Source organism: Onychomys torridus, chromosome 7 (assembly GCF_903995425.1).
Source record: "Onychomys torridus chromosome 7, mOncTor1.1, whole genome shotgun sequence".
Classification (NCBI taxonomy): Eukaryota; Metazoa; Chordata; class Mammalia; order Rodentia; family Cricetidae; genus Onychomys; species Onychomys torridus.
The window spans coordinates 78,951,264-78,972,082 of NC_050449.1; the positions used below are offsets into that span (position 1 = coordinate 78,951,264).

General features: G+C 38.1%; 1 protein-coding gene across 3 annotated transcripts in view; it reads right to left on the reverse strand.

The window, feature by feature from the left end:
* Nucleotides 1–20,819, reverse strand: part of Ibtk (inhibitor of Bruton tyrosine kinase) — a 66,498-nt gene that overhangs the window by 34,154 nt on the left and 11,525 nt on the right. Inside the window, exons 4-16 of one of the 3 annotated variants that reach the window (XM_036192756.1) lie at nucleotides 19,400–19,524; nucleotides 15,974–16,084; nucleotides 14,188–14,358; nucleotides 11,821–11,938; nucleotides 11,551–11,731; nucleotides 9,662–9,785; nucleotides 7,364–7,541; nucleotides 5,728–5,902; nucleotides 4,170–4,772; nucleotides 3,342–3,428; nucleotides 2,482–2,564; nucleotides 2,365–2,402; nucleotides 1,820–1,916 (exon numbers count right to left, since the gene is read on the reverse strand). In XM_036192756.1, coding sequence (XP_036048649.1) covers nucleotides 1,820–1,916; nucleotides 2,365–2,402; nucleotides 2,482–2,564; nucleotides 3,342–3,428; nucleotides 4,170–4,772; nucleotides 5,728–5,902; nucleotides 7,364–7,541; nucleotides 9,662–9,785; nucleotides 11,551–11,731; nucleotides 11,821–11,938; nucleotides 14,188–14,358; nucleotides 15,974–16,084; nucleotides 19,400–19,524 — 2,091 coding nt within the window. Of the gene's footprint in view, nucleotides 1–1,819; nucleotides 1,917–2,364; nucleotides 2,403–2,481; nucleotides 2,565–3,341; nucleotides 3,429–4,169; nucleotides 4,773–5,727; nucleotides 5,906–7,363; nucleotides 7,542–9,661; nucleotides 9,786–11,550; nucleotides 11,732–11,820; nucleotides 11,939–14,187; nucleotides 14,359–15,973; nucleotides 16,085–19,399; nucleotides 19,525–20,819 lie in introns of all 3 variants that reach the window. The other 2 variants (XM_036192755.1, XM_036192757.1) reach the window with 2 other exon arrangements.

Consider the following 20,819-nt stretch of genomic DNA (forward strand, 5'->3'; position numbering starts at 1 on the left):
TTCCCATTTCATCAGGAAATACTCCTAGACTAACAAACAGAGAGTCAAGTCATCCATTCTCCAGGGCAGGGCCACAGAGCCATACACATGGGAAGCACTAACTACATACACTTAGTGGTCCATCAACAATAAACAAGTAAGAAAAACAAAAGGCATTGGGAGCGGAGAGAGTTGGGAGATGCATGAGAGGAGGGGCGGGGAGAAGCAGGGCTGGATATGATCATACTTCATTGTATACATGCATGAAATTTTCAAGAACAAAAAGTTTCAATTAAATTATAAAGACAAAATATCATAAACATAACTACAAACCAAACAACAATGGTAGAAATTATTTTTTTCCTTGATGACACAATTTTTTTCAAAAATGTATACATTAATAACAGACTACGTTGATGGGCACACACTATTATATAAAGACACAATGACAACAGAACAAAGTAGGTGGAAAGGAGACTATAAAGTATATTTTTGATTAATACTGACATTGAGTTAGAATTAAAACAGGCTTGTTTTGATAGTAAAAACCTCCCCTAAAACTAGAAAAGTAGAAAATCACTTTTTCTAAACATAGTAAGGGCTAGCAGAATGGCTGAATTGGTTAATCCACTCGCCACCAAGTGTGATAATCTGAGTTCAATCCCCAAGACCCACAGGGTAGAAGGAGAGAACCAACTCCAATAATTTGTCCTGACCTCCAGCACCAGGGTTATCTGACACCCTCAGCTGGCTTCTAGGAGTACCTACAACATACACACACACACACACACACACACACACACACACACACACACACTTACTTTAAAAAAGAAATAAAGACAAAAAACATTTCCATTTAAAATAATGGCAAAAAGAATTCTGAGAATAATTATTTTGACAAAGGAAGTAACTGCAAAACCTATACACGAAAATCAACAGATTAAAACTATGGTCGTACACCCAATGCCCTATACTCAGGTTACTGTTAAAATGGCAGCTTTCTCACATTAATCTACAGGTGAAAATACTGCACAATTTGAAAACAGTAACAAGGGCACAATTTTATATTATAACAACAGATATGTACTTTAGAAATGTGTAATTTATTAGATATGAATGTCTCAATTTTTAAAAAGAAATATCTACATTTCTTTTTAAAATAGACTATTCATTTCAAATATATAAATAACAAGTAAATATTTTGAAGTTGAAGCTTCACATCAGGTACACAAATCTTCTGCCGCTCACTCTCAGTTGAAAGCATCTTAACAAGGACCGCCCAGATTCTCCCCTGCAGACGGGGTACTGTCCCTGCACAGACACGGTGTCTTCTAACACAGTTTGATTCGCCTCCGCTCGACTCTAACTTCTTGCAAAGAGGGTCTTTTCACTTTAAAAAATCTTCAATGTACATCTGTGCCTAAAAACTAATGGCACAATGAACCCCACGAATTTTATTCAGAAGAAATGCAGCAAATCAGAGCCACAATCAAAGCATGAGTTCTGCTTGACAACGTGCACAAATCACTTCCTTCACAAACTTCCTTTGAGTCTGTCTCACTGCTGACACATTATTAGAAAGAGGAAATTTCATAGACAATTTGTCAAAAATTACACTCCTTGTATTCACCAATCTTAACACAGAGCTAGCTAGAGATGAAATTTCTACATTAATTTCAACCATGACACACAATTCTAAATGATTCAGGGCAATGAAAATGTAATTTTCCTGCTGATTACTATATAATAACTTGTTACTTTTTAAATTAAACCTCTAAAGACAGCACAAGAGGAAACTATGATTCCTGTTGATTTCATCATTCTCCTATGACATTAGTACCTTTGATCACCACAGCTTCATCAGTGTAGAGGTAGTCCAGAATAACTTTCAGAATCTCAGACTGTATTGGCATTTCCAGAGCTGCACAACTGGAGGCCTAGGAGCACATAAGACAAAACAAACTCATTAACCTGAAACAACAAAATACTATCAAACTCTAAGCTGATCTAGTACTATGAAAACTTTGGACAGGAAGTAACATAAAAAACCCTTGGAATAATTTATAAAATACAAATCTAAAATGAGATGCTTAATTTTAAAATGTAACATGAAAACAGGACATAGAACATTCAGAAAACAAGACACACAAAGACAGTCCTAATGTGTGTCTCAATAATGGTGGTGAGACTGTGATTTTTAAGTAGCTTTATGGCAATAATTTTAGCTTCCATATGATGGTATTTTCTAGCAAACTTAGACACACATAAGGCAACACAGAAATGAAGAACTAATCCAAAATACCACGCTCCGATTCTGAATGTCTTAATGTCTAACCCCTAACTCCAGATATGCAGATGCCTGCACACTCTCTATTTACACCTTACCTCAATCCACGAGCTGCTCAGCATGCTGTGGAAATATTCTGGAAGAAAAACAATGCAGTGAGAACAGAGAAGCTGAACCCAAACAAAGGACCCAGCAGCTAACAATATGCCACCTACCAAGTCTTGCACAGAGCACACATTTATGACAGGGGAATTCCTTTCCATCCACAGACTTCATGGTAACATCATACAAAAATGAACTGGAAAAAAAAAGTTTACTCAAACACAGATCAATTTCTTCACATTTGCATAGGGGTAAAGAAGCCTAAGGATTTGGCTGAACTTGAATCTTAGTTAAATGGAGGCAAGAGTAGAACCACTCACTCACATGCACCTCATCTCTCACGATCTCAGGAAAGACAGTAATAGCCACATCACCTTTAATTTTTTTAGGAGAACTGAATATTCAAACTTAAAACCCTTCCATTTGATTTTCTTTTTAATTGCACTTGATTTCTTTTTGTATTAGTGGCAGTTAGTGGTACACTCCAAGCCCTTTAATTCTTTTTTTTTTTTTTTGAACATCCTATTGCACACCAAGCAATCCTTAGAAATTTTCAGTATCCTTCTTCAAGGCTTATCATCTATAAAGTATTTAACATAAAACTTTTAACAATGTATACAGTCTATTTATTCTGGAAAAAAAAAAGGCATACTAAGCAAAACCATCATAATCATAATGAAAATACATAAATAGTTTGATTGGGAGGGATGAGGTCTGCATAAAACCTCACTTGTAAGATTCACAACTAAGAAAAAAGCAAAAATTAAAAATCCCTCTCTTCAGCTGAATAAACCTGAAAGAATGATCTCTGTCAATGACTTGAGCAGCTAGTGCTCTGTCTGACTCAATGGCTTCCTAAAGCCCTAAAGTGGCAGAGGTAAGTGATCTCCCTTCTCATGAAAGCCGCAAGCAGCTCCATTTCCATGAGCCAAAAATCTACATATGCAAGGCTGATCCTCATTTACTAACTTACCATTTTTTCTGACTTAGCTTCAGTTTATTACCAGTTTTCTTCGCAATAACATTAATTTTTTCATTTTCAAATCTGACTCCATCTAACCTATCAAGGAAAAATGTAAATTAACAACAGGTGGATATAGTCTTCTCCTAAGACCAACACACAACAAAATCTAACAGTCAGGCTTACAGTTAAACAGCTCTGTCATTCTCCTAGAAAGTATCAACAAACCTCATTCCAATCTATAATATATCAGTCTTAATTTGAATTTAAAATATGCTTGATATCATTACTGACAAATCAAAGCTGTAACGCAGTCTTTCTGTATTTTCCAGTAGGATCACAGTACACTGTCCTCCCTGCCCCAAATCAACGACAACGGTTATTCCAGCACAAGCAGCTTCATATGAAAGCCTGAGAGAGAAAGAGCCTATGTGCTGGTTCATAATGTGACAAGTGCCATGAGACACTCTGATAACTCAATGGCAAGTCTTGATCAACAACACAAGGACTTTACATACTGTGAAACTGAGGTCTGAGACAAAGCACACACTGTGTAGGTCTTTCTGACACCCAAGATCTTTCCAGCACACAACAGGACTCGCCACTCTCCCTGATACACACTCAGGGCATAGCACCTGAGACCCACCAGCAACCTTTCTGTTCTTTCATTTCAAATGAATTAGTCCCTAAGTGGTAACTGTACCAGAAAACAGCAGTACCTCTCTCCCAAAGAGAGAAGGAAAAGGGAAGGCAGAGAGGGGAGTATAAGGAAAGAAAGAAAAAGCAACAACTACTTCACAGGAGGACTGAATGAGGTAAGCAGAGGATGAGGAACTGTACCTGCTACTCAAATTACTGAGGCCAAATTTCTTTGCAACATTTTGCAACATCCTTACAGGATCATCTTCCCCAACACCTTTTCCCTTTTTGGAAGATTTGTGTTTGCTTTTCTGCCTTTCACTAGATGTATGAGCCTGGTTGCTTTTGTAAACCTCAAATGCTGCCTTCTGGTTATCATCCGCAGGGCAATTCTTTTTATTCATATGAGAATCTGGGGAGCCCTTACAGTCTTCTGGGTTTTTGTTCACGAGTATTCTGGGTTTGAAGCCATGAGTTAAGAAGTCACAGGTATCTGTATACATGAACTGTAAGAGGTATTCGAACAAGTCGGGATGAACTTTCTCCACCACAAAGAGATGGCACCCTGCAGCATCTTCATCCTTCCGGTACACATCTGTCAGTTCTAAAGAAGTGCCATCTGAAAGAAACAATTTCTGGAAGAAGTCAGAGCGCACTGCTAAAACGTATTTATGAGCAGGGAAGAGTCTGTTGCCAACTTGAAATGTCACATCGTGGATGTTATCCATTTCATCTGTTTCCCTCAGAAGCTTGCCAAACTCTTCAAAAAAGGATGAAGAAGACACAACTGGAATTTCATAAAGGCTGGAAATGAAACAAAGATAATTACTACTTTGAAGAAACAAGAAAATGGATCCCAAGCTGATTCCCTTGAAAAGAAACGGTTTACTTAAACTTAGAAATGTTCTGGTGTTTTCTAAATATAAGAATATCACCCAAAAAATATTAAATACTTTAATTACCCTTTAATGGTTTTCTTATTTGATTTTATATAATGTTTAAACAACATAACTGAAAACAATAAAAATAAGAAAAGTTCCAAAGTTTTTCCTTTCTTACATAACTTATTTTACAAGTGAAGGAAAAACAGGAACTAAGAAAAGAAGATCACAGATCAAGAATAGTTGTAAAAATATATCATTCTAAACCCCGAGTGCTATATGCCTATAATCACAACCTGTTCATCTACATTCACTCCACCAAGGAAGGAGACTGATGCTCTTGCTTTGCCTTGGACTGGGGGCGTTCCCAGCTTAGGACACTCACAGTGCTATACTGTTAACCTGGGCAAACCAAAATGGATCATCACCTGATTTCCAGGCCCTCCTCCCTCTTCAAAAATGCCCCTGATGTTTATCTTCTCTCTCTACTAATGTAGTTAGAACATGTTCACTGGGATTCTACTCAACATGTGACCACACCACCTCTTTTTTGTCAATTATCACATTTAAGAGTCAGAAATTTTATACTACCTAAAGAAATATTTACAATCCATTCTTCAGAATCTGAGAACCCCAAGTCTAACATGTACTAAAGGCAGCCCCTATGTAGGTGTGTGTGTTTTTCTTGAATGTTTTCAAAATCAGGTTATAAAGTAGAGGAACATACACTATCCCCAGTGTAACAAACACTCGCTTCTGATGGTCTCTAGACCTTGGTAACAGCTCCTCAATTTAATTTGCATCAGGAGCTACTGAAAACAGAAGAAGGCCTAGTGATTATTCCTTCTAAAAACAGAATGTATTAAAGACCGTTATACCTTGTTTTGGGGTCTGACTGTAGGATTGCAAAGTTGCACCCGCTTGCATCTGTGCTGACACTAACAGCTCTATGGGCAAAAGGAAGTTTCTCAAGCCGGATTCTTTCACACACACCGTTTGTGTCGGGGACACAAGACACATCTGGTGAGGGATGACGTAGGTTTGGTAAAATGTCTGCTAAAAAGAAAATAAATGAACTATCATTAATCAAGGCTGCAATGAAATTATTAAAAAGACGTAGGAGCAACTGGAATAAAAATGATGTGAAAAATATAGAAGTACACATGAAGTCCTTCTGAAGAGTTTAGAACCTCTCCATCTTCCACAGATAGGTGCTGTGACTTACTACACATACAGAGAATTTTCAGTATTAGCCAGTTTCTTCTCCCAATAAACACCTTCCACACTGCAGCCAAAGTCACCTTTCACACTGGTAGCTCTATCCACATCAGTTTTGTATGACCCTAAGGGTCGCCACAAGCTCCCTCCTTTCTCTTGCAGACTCTGAGAAAATACGCCAATGACCACACTGTGCTACTGTGATTCAGTGATCACCAATAAAGGGCAATCAAGAGCCAGTAGGACTGAAATGCCCCGACCCTCAATAGTCCAATCTAGGAAGGAAATCATACCTCAGAGAAATAACTAGTCAAATTCAGTCTATAAAAACAAAGCATTAAAATGTTTCCATGTAGACATGGCACTTATAAAGAAATTATTCTGGCTGCAGCACAAAAAGATTTTAAATCAGACAATATACACAAAGACTCTATTACTTTAATCCCACACACAGAAATAATAAAAGATGATATAGATTGGGACTGTAGCAATCAATCCGGAGAGGAGAAAGGAACAACTAAAAAAAAACACATTTAAGATAGAAGTAGCACAACTTGGTAACTGTTAGATGTACAGGAAGGGTATAGGGTGAAACCACTAAAGTGCAGCTGAGGGTGCATGAGACCATGAATTCTATCAGACCACTAAAGAGTGATGTAAAACTCAAGACTCGCAAATTTTCTTACAAGACAGACCTGTGCTCCGGTTACACTTTCAAACGTAGTCTATTTCAGTCTCCTGGACTTTACTAAGCCTCCTCTAACACTGTTATTCCCATCCCTATGCTCTTAAGAAACTCATGTGTACATTACATTAGTTATCTGTCTCAGGGGACTTTGAAATAAAATGTGTCTTTTGGCTCTATAAGCTATGATGCCTGGCAATAGGGAGCTCATCTCCCACATTTTTATATCATTAATTTACAGACATGAGTCATCTATAAAGAAATAAAACACAATAAATCAATATTATGTAAAATTTCTTTTTTTTATAATTTTGAAGAATCTATAATGCTTGAAATAATCATAAATGTTTTTAAGATATACTGTATGCATGTAACAATTAATTTATTGGTTCAAGAGGATATAACTAAGGACCACTATGTGCCAGAGAATACATTAAATACAAACAACAGAGAGGAATACCCATGCCCTGTACCGTGAGTGACCTTCTATCTACAGGAGATAGACACTGAACTAATCACAAAGGCAAATACACAATGCTTAGGGGTAAACCTAGCAGTACCGTCACATTAACAGCTGACTGGAGTTCTTAAGTACAATCATACAAACTGACCTTTCTTTTCAGAATTCTTTCTTTTGTCTTCAAACCATTTCCCTTTAAATCCTTCCCCATCCTGTGTGACAAACAGAATTTCATTTCTATTTAAAGCAATATCGGAGATTGACACCTGGCGTGGATAGGCCCATCGACACTGCTTCAGAGAGCTGCTAAGTGATCTCCAGCAAAACACCTAAAATGAAGCCAAACCACAGCACAATATAAAGCAACACAGCATCAGAACAAGCGAAATCTGAATTTAAAAAGAGTGCTGTCAAAATAAAAGTCTTAACTTGTGTGTTTCAATGATTATTCTTCCACAGGAAAAAAGAGATAGTTGCAGGCAAAACATCAATGCACATAAAATAAACAAATCTTAAAAACAAAGAGAGAGAGCTACAATAAAAAAATCAAGATGATGTTGGAGTATTACATCCTTCAGGAGAGTAGATTAAGCAACATGAAGTATTAAATGTGTTTCCATGGCACTCCCCCAAGGAGAAGCTGTTTTCCATATGACTTGCTTGGGGCAAACAGTCCTGCTCGAGTATTATAGCATACTAAAATGTTAGAGCCAACACTTTAATGTCAGGTAATTACCAAACTCAATCCGACCCACTCTCAAGGGTAAAAAGAAGATACACTTAACTGTATAAGTAAAACAAAGTCTTAGATAAAGAGGTCACCCCAGTTCGGTGACTCCTAGAAGTCCTGGGAATAGGACAGGGAGAGGTGCTAAGGTAGAGGATGCGAGGGGCAGGTGCTGGGCTGTCCTGCACAACTTCAGCTACAGAAGCGAAGCCACGCCTTTGTCTGGTCATGTGGCACGTTCTAAGTTCAAAACTGCTGACAGAGAAGGAGGGGCTGTTGACTTGTTTTAAACCCAGCGCCTACTATACAGCCCAGGCTAGACTAAGAATTTATGAATCCTAGTCTCGTTGTCCTAACTACTGGGATTAAAGAGTGTTCCACCAGTTAAAACTGATCATTTCCAAAGTCTGTCTCCTCCTAATCAATTTTTGAAAATAATGGCTACAACTTGTGCCTATAAATATACCAGCAGGTGGAGCTTTGCAATTACACCTTGTATCTGTTTATCTTTGAGGGATAGGATTGAAGCAGGGTTTTCTAAATAGTCCACGCTGCACTACATCTTCCTATGCAGCCAGCATGGGCTCCGCTCACAACCTTTCTGCCTCAGCCTCCAGCATGCTAGGATTACAGGAAAGCACTACTGTGCCTTCCTAAAGTCTATGACGGTCCATGAGGAGGGAAGGGGCACTCTGTAGTATTGACAAACATGTCCAGACATGATTATTCAATTTTTAAAATATGAAGCTTCATATCACTATGTAAACCTCACAAAATATCTTATCATGTCATTATTTTATCAGAAGAAAACTATTTTCTTAACCAGTGTGTAATTTTATCAGTATTACTAATATGAAAGTTAGATACATTATATTTAAATATATTTAAACTTTATAATATTATTTAAAATTTAAAATATTTATAATTTAGAATATAATTATGAACCTATATTAAGCATGTCCTTAAATATATAATTAAAATACATTTTAGGTAGGGCTGGTGAAATGGGTTACTAGTTAGAAGTGCTTGCTGCCAAGTCTGATGACCTGCATTCAATACACAGGACTTACATAGTATAAAAAGAGAAGGAGTTCCCCAAACTTTTCCTCTGGCCTCCATAGAAGTGCACCACAGCATGTGCTCATACACATAATTTAAAAATTAAAAACATCTAAAACTGGCAGTTCCATTAGAGAAATGCAATGATATACTTGTAAAAGGGATGAAAATTATAGTTAAGAGATAAGACCTAAAAGCACAATATTTTTTATATATGTAATAGAATAAAGGGTATCATAATCTCTATACACATACACTATGTGTACATTGATATAAAACTGTAATTGGGGACAATCTTTTCAACTGTGGCCCAAATGTGTAATATATTGCCTGTTTACTGTTATAAAAATAACTATATGACATTATCTTCCATCTACACCTTTCAACTCTGTTTATGGACACTCACCTTACATACCAAATAATTCAAACTATTTGTTTTTTATATTAAGAAGAGGAAATGAAGCTTTAGGCTGCAGTTTAGCAACAGTACTGGCACCGGTAGGTTAGAGACAGTCCTGGGTGTCTCTGGAACCCTGGCTCCTCACGAGCATGTCAAAGAAGGGAAGGAGCATCAGCAGCAACCGTCAAAAACCAGGCCACATACATCACATTATCACCTCTATGCAAAGCGTGTTACTAGCCTTTAACATAACGGAGACTCACCCTTCCAGCTCCATCCATAGCAAGGATGCATATTTTCTGGCCCCCATTTTCTGTCAAATGTTCTGGATCAACCTTGTACTCCATACAACCTCCAGACACAAGAACCTTTTTCAAGTTTAATTGTCTGAGTGAAAAAAAAATCATAAATTAGCATTCTCTAAAACACACATGCTTAATTTTATAGAAATAATAACTCAAACAATGACTGTCGAGAAAAGCAGGAAGAGCCCCCTCTCCTCCCTGAGTCCCTCCCAGGCAGCTCCTCCTTCCAACAGCATGTCGTTCCTCTCAGAGCCTCGCGCACCATGGGTTCCCAAACCCCACTTGCTAGGTACACATTCACTTGGAGTTTCATTCACTGCAAGGCTATCAACTCCTAAATATGCTCATATCTTAACAGAAAAAAAAAAATATTTAAAAAAAAAAAAAAACCAGAAATTCTTGAATATGGCTGATCCTAACCAGTCACACATCCCATGAAGGTCATCGCCTCGGCTAATACCGCATCCATCAGCCACACATTTGTTCTTCTGCGTGTTTAACATGCAAAACATAGGGTAGAGCCTGCCCACTGCTACTTTACAACTGTCTTACCTCTCAGAAAGTTTACTTGCTTTGAAAAAACAGTATTTTCAAAGTTACAATGTAGTAATTTAATCTGTACTGAAACAATTTCTTAGTGAAAATTTGGAAGGAAGGTATATTTATACAACTTCATGTGTTCAGGGGAAACTTTAAAATGTTTTATAAATGTTAATTAAAAACTACAACTTAACATTCTACAAGTCAACTCACACCTACTTAATTGGTTCTAAGAAACACATGTGATCACATTTCCATGATTCTGAAACTAAAATGCAACCTACAATCAATGTCAGACAGGGAAGTTTCCATGGTAACCTGATGTCTTAACACTCTGAAGAAGTCACCATCTCATCATCACCTTCATGCCTAAGCAAGAACACATTCACTGCACTCAAATTTAAATCTCTGTGTTTCCAAGAGCTAAGTTATATTTTTCCAGGAAATCAGTTATAGTTGTGTAAAAAATTATTTATACACTTCTATTCCCTACTTTAATGAAATATGACAAAATGAAACATTGCTCAAATATTGCTCTTAAATATCAGTCTGAAACAAAAAACATTTTCTACAAAAGGTGAATACTTTGGAAGACCTAAAACAATACACCACTGTCAAATCAGATAAAAATTAATAAATGACTAAAGACCATAATGTATCAGGAACACAAGATTACTTCCCAATTATTTTTAAACATCCGCTCTTTGTATCACTCTAAACAAAATCACAGGTGAAACACATGATAAGTGAAAGGCAGAGAGCTATAGTTGGCATGTGCACCCATACCTAAATTTGATTCTGTATTCTTTGATATCCCAAGTAACAGCTAGTTCACTGCATGTTACTGCAGCATGGTAAACACAACAAGCTACAGTGTACACGGTAAGGATTAGCGGCACACCAGTCAGATGTAAAGAGTGAGCCTGGAAAGAGTGTTTATGGTAAGCAACTGTTTTAACAAACAGTGGGTAAGACAGTAAAGTCTGCAGACAAAACAGTGACCCTGATAGAAAGCAAGAATGAGGATTAGTCTAATTATGTGTACCAGATACATTAAAAAGGAAACTAAACCTTGTGGGGCATAGCTTATGTTAAATATGATTCAAAAACAGTATTCTACAATTTGCAAACAAAACTTTTATGTGTCTACTAGATCCTTGTCAAAAAACCAAAAACAAAAACTCATCAAAGAAAACCATGCTTAATTTTCCCTTCCATTCTGTCTTCTTGTGAAGCACAGCATGCTGGTGAGCAGATCTAAAATCAGTTCTCACAATGACAGGTTTCTTTTCCAGAAATATACATACTTAGTGGCCATCTTCTTGCACTGATAGTCCGCAAGTAAGTAAATGTCTCCCCTTGTGGTAACACAGACAGTGGCGCCATCGCTTGCTGCTACCAAAGACATAGTAATATCCTTGTGATGAAGGGCAGAGACTTGACGAGGGGCAGTGACACACTTTTCTCCATTGGGATCCAGTAAGTGACCTAAAAGTTTACACAAATAAGCAAACCATAAAATACCTATTCCAAGATCAGACTGTAGTTTGTAGATATTGCCATGAAAAATGTCTTACCCAGTTGTCCACCATTCAGTCCCAGTGTGTAAACGGCTTCTCGAGTCCACAGCACCGTATGAAACCTGCCTGCTGCCACTCCAATGACAGTCTTTCCTTTCAGGTATTTTGCCTGTATCTATTCAAAATGAGAAGTAAGACTCTGCAGGTGACTACGGATCTAAAATCTAGTGCAATCTTCTCTAAGGTACAGTCCACCAGGTAATAAACATCCTCCTCACAACCACTGTCTTCTCAGCCACCAACACACCTCCCCATCACACCAAGACCCAGATCAGCAGGACACATTGAGGAAGCCAGTTTCAGCGATCAGTTGTAACAAACTAAACCAGCACTGTATAAAACTCAAATCATTACGATTTTAGTAATAGTAAACATTTACAAAATAATCATTCTGAAAAAATATATACAGGGGTTGGGGATTTAGCTCAGTGGTTGAGCGCTCGCCTAGCAAGCGCAAGGCCCTGGGTTCGGTTCTCAGCTCAAAAAAAAAAAAAAAAAAAATATATATATATATATATATAGATAGATAGATAGATAGATAGATAGTCATTTTTAATCTACCAAATCCAGGATCTCACAATGGTAACACGCTTGACATTTTGGCACAGATGATCTTCTCTCATGAAAGACTGTCTTTTGCATTCCTGGACTCTACCCACTAGCTAGCACCATCATCCCACTCCTGCTGAAACTGTCTTCAAATACTGCCATGTGACCCCGGGAAATCGAAGCTTCCCTATCAACCTAGGATTCCAAGGTGGCCATTTAATGACAATAAAAAAGGAGTGCAATCCATTTGCTGCTGCTAAAGAACTCCACAAAACCAAATACCCACAAGTTGACAATAAGACTAGAGACTACACTCAAATATCCTGGAGTAATACTACTGACCCACTAGCAATTCAGAAGAAAAAATAGGATTTATACACTTAATTAAAACTGTCAATTCAATGACAGTTTTAGATACAAAGGATTAAACCAAAAGGGAATTTAACACATAAGACATGTAAGTTGTAAAGTGTGATGCACTGAAAATATCTGTCACGGGTGATGAGTTTAATAAAACAATTTTGAGTACTCCATGTAAGGTTTCTAAATGTTGGGAACAGGTACCTTTTTGATGGTGGTCATGTGCTGAGGGGAGTGAGAGAATGGTGAACTTTGACCCACATACCCTCTTGTCAGCAAGTGTGACACTTGAATAGAGACACATTTAATAATGCAAAGGCTTTTTTTCTTAGAGTCTTGCTTGTGTAAGTATATGTTATATTGATACATTTCTTTTTAAGGAAAACAAGTTTCAAACTCAAAAATCTGAGTCTGAGAGTAAATTGAAGTGGTAAAAATCCTGTCTAACTTGCAAGAACCTTGACTTCAATTCTTAGCACCAAAAAAGGGAAAACAAAAATGAAAAAAAATCAAACCACATTCATCTCAGCTTCTAAACATTTAAAGTTAAATCTGCAGGCTGGTGAGATGGCTCAGGAGTTGAGAACTCACATTGCTCTTGCAGAGAACCTGAGTTCAGTTCCTAGCACCATGTCGGACAGTTCACAACCGCCACCCATAACTCCAGCTCCAAGAGACTCTCCTGACATCCAAAAGGCACCTGCCCTCAGGTACACTTACACAATTACAAGTAATTATTTTTTCATCTTTAACGTTAACTCTATGGTAATTTAATAAGCAATCTCCCAAGTGCATAACTTCCCCTGTGCTTTCATTTTTAACTTCAAATGAATGCTAATTTGTACTGTCATTTTCTTATGGAAAAAGAAAAACATAGGGAGCAGAGGAAACCCTGAGTGAGGTCTTGAGCTAATGTGTATTGCTGACATGGGCACAGCCATGTAGAGGGCTCTACTTCCTCAACCACAGGAGTAGCAGAGCCTCACCTGGGTGAAGCTCAAGAACAATGGCAAAGCTTCCCGCAGGAGCTTGAGTATGAGTGTTTATGAACAACTGCAGCTTTCTCCTCCTCCTGGATGTTCACAGCCTGGGACTATGTAGAGACCTCCTACCAAGACCAGCTAGCCCTCCCCTGTGCTGCACCTAATGTGCATGCTGAGGTTCCAGGATGCGGGGGTAGTAGTACCACTCATCAGAGTAAGCACACTGCCACTTGATCCCATCCTAACTTCCCTAGACACATGTCTGTTTGTCCTTTCTTCCTTCTCTTGGTACTGCTAACCAGGCAGGCCTCCAGGACCCAAGCTGCATATGCCACATCAGAGAAGTAAGTATCATATCACTGAAGAGAAGTTAATTAAGTAGGTACAGTTGCTCCATTAATAAGCTACATCTTTTATCTATATAAATTTTATAAGCAAATAGACACCTTATTGGCTAAAAACAGAAGCTTACCTGTCTGGGTACATTACAGCTGGAAGGTGGGGGAATAATTCCTAGTTGGTGAAAAACGTTGAGACCAAATGTATAAACACATCCATCTTCAGTTAACACAACAGTGTGATCCTTGGCAGCTGCCACTTGGGAACAACTGTGACCAGCCAATCCTTCCACAAGCCTGGGAACCTAGGGCACAGTTAATTTTATTATAATATACTAGTCAGTAGTGATCATTTATGTAAAAATGCACACAGACTCTGTGACACTACATCTAAAATGGTACGACTAGAAGACTTCCCCTTCCAAAGGCAAAGTCTGCATCTCATCAAGGGGCAGGTAAACTAATGAAATTATGTTCATGGTTTATGAGCAAAATGAATAGAAGACCAGTAGGGAACTTCAATCAAATAATTTAAGTGAGTTTTAAAACATTTTAAAAACTGTTTATTAAATTTTTTCTTTGTATGTGTGCATGCATGTACGTGCGCGCGCGTGTGTGTGTGTGTGCATCACATGGCACGTATGTGGAGGTCAGAGGAAAACTTGTGGGGTCTCCTTCTGTGAATCCGAGCACCAATCACATAATGTCGGGCCTAGCAGTACCTGCTTAGCCAACCTGGTGGGTCTCAAGTGACTTTTAAGTCCTTCTTACTGCATCCCAAATGCAAATTTAGTGGCATGAATAAAAGGAAAAGGAGCCTATGGTGGTTTGAAAAAAAAAAGGTCCCCAAAGGGAATGGTACTATTAGAAGGTAGGGCCTTGTTGGAGTAGGCGTACTATGTTGGAAGAAGTGTGTCACTGTGGAGGCAGACTTTGAAGGCTCACATATGCTCAAGCTACACCCAGTGAGACAGTCTACTTCCTGTAGCCTGCATATCAATAGATAGCAGCTCCTTCTCCAGCTCCATGTCTACTGTACTCCATCACGCCCTGTCATGATAATAGACTAAACCTCTAAAACTGTAAGCCACCACCTCAAGTAAATGTTCTCCACTGAGAGCTGCCTTGCATGGTATCTCTTCACAGCAACAGAAACCCTAACTAATAACCAAACATACACTATCCTATTTCTTTGCAGTTACTCATACTGGACTCAAAGCTCACATCAGCCACTTACTAGCTATTTGATCTCAATCAAATTTTTAACTTTTCCTCATTTCCCTTATCTGAGAACTAGGCAATCAATAAATGACTGCTTTCTTAGTGTTACTGTAATGCACATAATATAGACAGAAGCCCTTGCAGCTGACCAGACCATTGTGAGGTTCACTGTAAGTAACAACAGTTCACCAAATCCCCAAGAAATGGAGGTTAGTAATGTTATAGCTTTCTTTCCTTTAATAAATAATTTTTAAAAAAAATCAGCCTTTTCCAATTACCACTAACATAAAAACTAACATTCTAATAATAAAATTATTTTTCACTTTTTTAGATCATGCATATTTTAAGGAAATAAAAATCTGTATTTCTTCAGAGAAAGGTTTTTACAATTAGTCTGACCTTTAATTTCAATTCTATAACATATATACACATACACATACATATATTATATATACACATATACATATATTATAAATACATATATTTTTCCTTACTCAGTATTTGCTGTTATGCCAATTTTTGAGATCCTTTCATTTTTATTTAAGTCTTTAATTTTTATGCTATATACTAGAAAGCAGATTTCTTAAAACTATTACTAATTTTGAACATTATTTTGCTTTATAGTTAGGATAAAAAATTAATTGATGTTTTCAATTCATCAAGGTATTACTGATGTCTACTATGTAATGACTCAATTACCAAGCATGTCTGCTCATCTCCATGGCCTAACCGTCCACCACGACCGTGCCCACAGGTATAAACCTGCCCTTTCTGGGACAGAAACACTGAATGAAATTTGCAAAGCACCACCTAAGGAGAAAATGGAATTATGTTATTAAAACTCTCTGAAAAAAAACATTTATTTCATTTCTTTAAGAGGAATATTGTTAATTGTATAAGTTAGATAATGTGTTCAGGGGTATTCACTATACTATTCTCTTTACAAGTGTTCTAAATAAAAATAAAAATTATATATGCCTCATTTTAAATATACCTATAAAATACATGGGAGGGGAAGAAAGAGAGCAATTATAGTGGGAAGTATATAGTGTAATCTAGTGTAAGCTTTCAGTCCTCAATGACAAAATCATTGTCCTTTGTTTTCCAGTTTAGTGAGGTGTTAAACAACAAGAACTGAGCAGAATGCAAAATGGAGAGTAAGATTATCAAACAGAATCTGTGTTATTAATAAAACAGTCAAACATCAAAAGAGTATTTTTAGAAAATAGATTTGATAATGCACAGCTGGAGAAGCCCTGTATCCTTTTTTTAATCAAATATAGCTTTTATATCATTACATAGCCTTAAAGAATTCTGTATTTGTTTTCAAGTCTTTCTCTTTTCCATTTCTTTTTTTTGGTGCCTAACATCAACCAGCTGCTGACACACACGTGGCACTCACATACTCCACAAATAAGCATACTCAAACAGGCAGACTACTGCATCGTGAGAAGGCAGCGACACTCAGTTCACAGCAGCTGTAGACATGCCCATGCTCACAGGCCACCCCACAGGCCATGATCTGCTGCGTTCACACCAGCATTCCGTCACTCTGCCTTACTGCTCTACAACTCCTTCCTCTAAGATGCACAAAGATGAGAAAGGAAGAAATCCTAGAATCATTCTCCAGAAAGGCACGGTCCTTCGGAAGATAAGAAAACTATAAACTGAGCTATAGAAATCAAGGGGTGACTCAGAGTTCTGTAACACATGCCTGTCCAAAAAAAGTAATATAAAATACTCATTTAGCTGTACCACAAATACAATAAAAGAAAGGCTAAAAGCCAATCCAAGTTTATAGATAGAATTTTTTAAAGAAAAAAAATTGTTTGAGTCAAAACAAATATATTTGGTTCAACTATATATTCATTTTTATTCTCCTACTAAACAACCCATGATACCAGAACTTAATGTTTTGAATTTTTAGACAATTAGACAGTTTTTCACTTCAGTTCTCTAGGATATGTAACGATTTTATCTCTGCCCCATGATGTTCAGTTCATTTGGTGCTATACTACAGAGCTCCTTTTTCAGTGAGTAAAGGGGCTGGCTCTTCATCCAACTGTGCTGGGTAAATATTCCCATCCAGCTTCCGCTTCCTGGACTGAAATTTACAAACCTTTTCTTTTCTCACACCTGTCCACACAGCTTGCCTTACTCATGTTCTATAGTAAATAAAGTTCCCTTGATCCTCAATTTCTTTACAAATAATACTATTTCCTTTCATTAGTGAATTTTCTTTTTTAAAGTCTTGTTCTAAAGTTTATACCATCAAGTAGAACAGACTCAATTTTCTTATACTCCAAATACAATAGGACCAGAAGGTAGACTCACTCTCTAGGTCTTAGTAGCACCATTATTCCCTCACTGCAGGCAAAAGCTCCCCACTCCTCAAGACCACAAAATCTAGCTCTACCACATAGAAGCTAGAAAAGGAAAAACATCTTTCGAATACTCTAAACGTCAGTCATTAACACCTATGAAGATTACCATTTTATGCTCTTAGACAAAAAACGGAAGGGATGGCATACCACTGTAAAAACCCTTGAGGACCTGCTCAGACTAACACATACTGAGCCCAAGGGACGGCATGGCTGTGCATTTTTCCACTTGTGCTCGGACAGCCCATCTCCTCATGTCCACTATTGACTCATATTCCCACCCATGCTGTCCTTCCACTACGGTAAGGTTTTTCCAGGTCTAGAGACAGCTTTCATGACACCACCCTACCATTCTCTGCATTCTCCAGGCTCTTCCCATTCCTATAAAAGCTCCTGTTCCCGGCCTTTCAAAACGGAACATTCTCTATAATTAACTTTTTTATTAAAACAAACAAACAAACAAACAAACAAACAACTTGCTAGCTATGATCCACCAGAGCTTGGCTTTCAATTTAAAGAATGTAGCCTGTGGGCCTAATATGGTGCTCGTATCATTCACATCCAAATATTACTTTAGTTAATGACACTAACAATTCCACCAGAAAACCCATCAAAACCAGCACTGTCACAGGCAAGCCAGGCATACACAATAATTTTAAAAACAGAACATTCCATTTTCAAATACAAACGAAGGATTTGTAGTGGTATGTGACCTCAGGTGAAGTCAGTACGTTACTAAGCTCTCCAAAGCCTCTTGTGTAAAAGGTTTGGTCCTCAGGCTGGTGTTACTAAAAGGTGGTAGGAACTCAACAAGTGGGCGAGTAGGTGGTTAAAGATCATTAGGGGAATGCCCGCAAAGGGGACTATGGGATACCACCTCTCCTTCACACTCCTTGCTTCTTGGCTGCTCTTAGGTGAGCAGTGTCTTCCATCAGTCTCCGACAGGCTGTGCTATCTCACCAGACCCAAAAACCACAACCAACTAACTAAATATGGACTCTACAACTTGATCCAAAATAAATCTTTCCTCCTTTCAGGCATTTCTTTATAGTAACAAAGATTAACATAGCTCCTAAGACAAAGATGAGCTCAAATGATGGGATCTGAGGCATACAATGTAAACATCTTAGCATTAAAGTGAGGACAGTGTGTGCGGCAAAAATAAGACTTCAGGCTGTTAATTTAAATACCTTACAAGACTGTGAATGTAAAAGGAAAATGAAGTTTGGAAAGAGTAACATTAAACACAGTAAGCACACACACACACACACACACACACACACACACACACACACACATACACGCACACACATACTTGCGCGCACACACACAATGTCAGAGAGCAGGAGCAGATCGACAGTGGTGGCAGTCTGTGGAAGTCAAACATGTCGCTCAGCAGCGGGACAGAGAGCCTGGAGAAAAGCTTCCTAAGTTACCAGCTCAAATGCACACTCACACACTCACTCACACTTAAGAATTCAGGGTCATGTACCAAAACTAACACCAACCTGCAACCCATGCACTCGAGAAATAACTGGCTCAGCACCCACTACACATATGTCCGGGGTACCTTCGTCTTGATGACCGAAGCTAACGCAGTAAAAACTGAAAGCAGCAAACTCCTAATGGAGTTCATCATTCAGGTGTTATCAGAGCTTCACAGGAATAAAAATGTGCAAAATCCAAACTATCAAATACAATACTTTCTTATCTCCCAAAGTACACAGAGGATATTTCAAAATACCTGCTTGACGTAAACTCCGCTCCTGGAGAACAGATCCACCAGCTCTGGGTGATGCTTGCTATTCTGGCTTCCGTGACCCAAAGTAAAGTTTGTGTTATCGCCCCAAGTATAGACTTCTGTGGGATCTGAAACAAAAATTAACATTTTATACTGTTATAGTTTAAACAAATGACAACTTAGCCTAATTATAGATACACAATAATCATCAGTTTACCTGAACCATGACTCAACAGAAACTAACTTAGCTTCCATATTTAGAAAGATTGCAGTCTTTATAAATATGAATCTATTAACACAGTATATGTAATTCTAGGAAATTTTAAAACTCAAAAAATCCAAATCACAGTGAAAGCGAGAATCTGATGTGAACAATCACAGCATTTGGCCCTCACTGAGGTAACAACCTCCAGCTGAGAGAACCATCACCTGCCCTGTCCATCTTGTTTCCAAGAAAATCTAAGATTTATAATTATACCTGTGTTTATAAAAGTGAGCACGGTATCACTGTTACTATAAGTAACTAAACAAAATTTTCTTTTTCAGGGGAACTGAGGGATTGAGATGGGATTCCCAGAGTGCAGAATGGTCTCTGAATGTATTATGTAACACAACATGGCCTTGACCTCCTCACCCTGCTACCACCTCCCCAGTGCTGGGATTACAGGTGTGAACTAACACATCCAATACTAACATTAGCTTTCACAGTTCACTCTTGATACACAAAATCACAATGATTAGGGAAAGAGCCTTTAAACTGATATAAAAATAATCAGAGAAGAGTTTGTGGTAAGTCTTCAGTTTTGTTCTGGAAGATTGAAAAATGTTCTGGAATGAAATTGTGATTGTCATGTACAATGGAGGTGGGGGTGGCTGTTCTCACCTAGATAAAAACTACCAATACCCCATTTAATCCTCCTCTCCCTTCCGGTAAACTCACAAGGGCAAAGAAGCTGGAAGAGGTGGCACTAATCTGGGCAAGCAGGACTTGGGAGATGGTTTAGTGGGCAAAAGTGCCTGCCACAAAAGTGAGGGGACCTAAGTTCAGAGCCCCAGGATGCAGGGCAGCCAGACATGGAGTGAGCTTCTGTAATCGCAGCACTCCAACAAGAAGATGGGTGACCAAGAGAATCCCAGAAGCTTGCACAACAGCTCACTTGGCAGATGCCATGCATCTCCAACAAGGTGAAAGGCAAGAACCAATACCAGGGCTGCCCTCTGACCTCTACATGTGCACTCTGTCACATAAGCATGCCCATATTCACACACATCCACAATGTGTGTACACACACACAGACACTTACTAAATAAACTGGTAATTTTTTTGAGGTAAAACAGTTACTTTTTTCAGTTACTTTGGGTACTGATGTTATTTTCTGGATGCACATTATGGCTTTACAATAATAACAATTATAAACTGCCA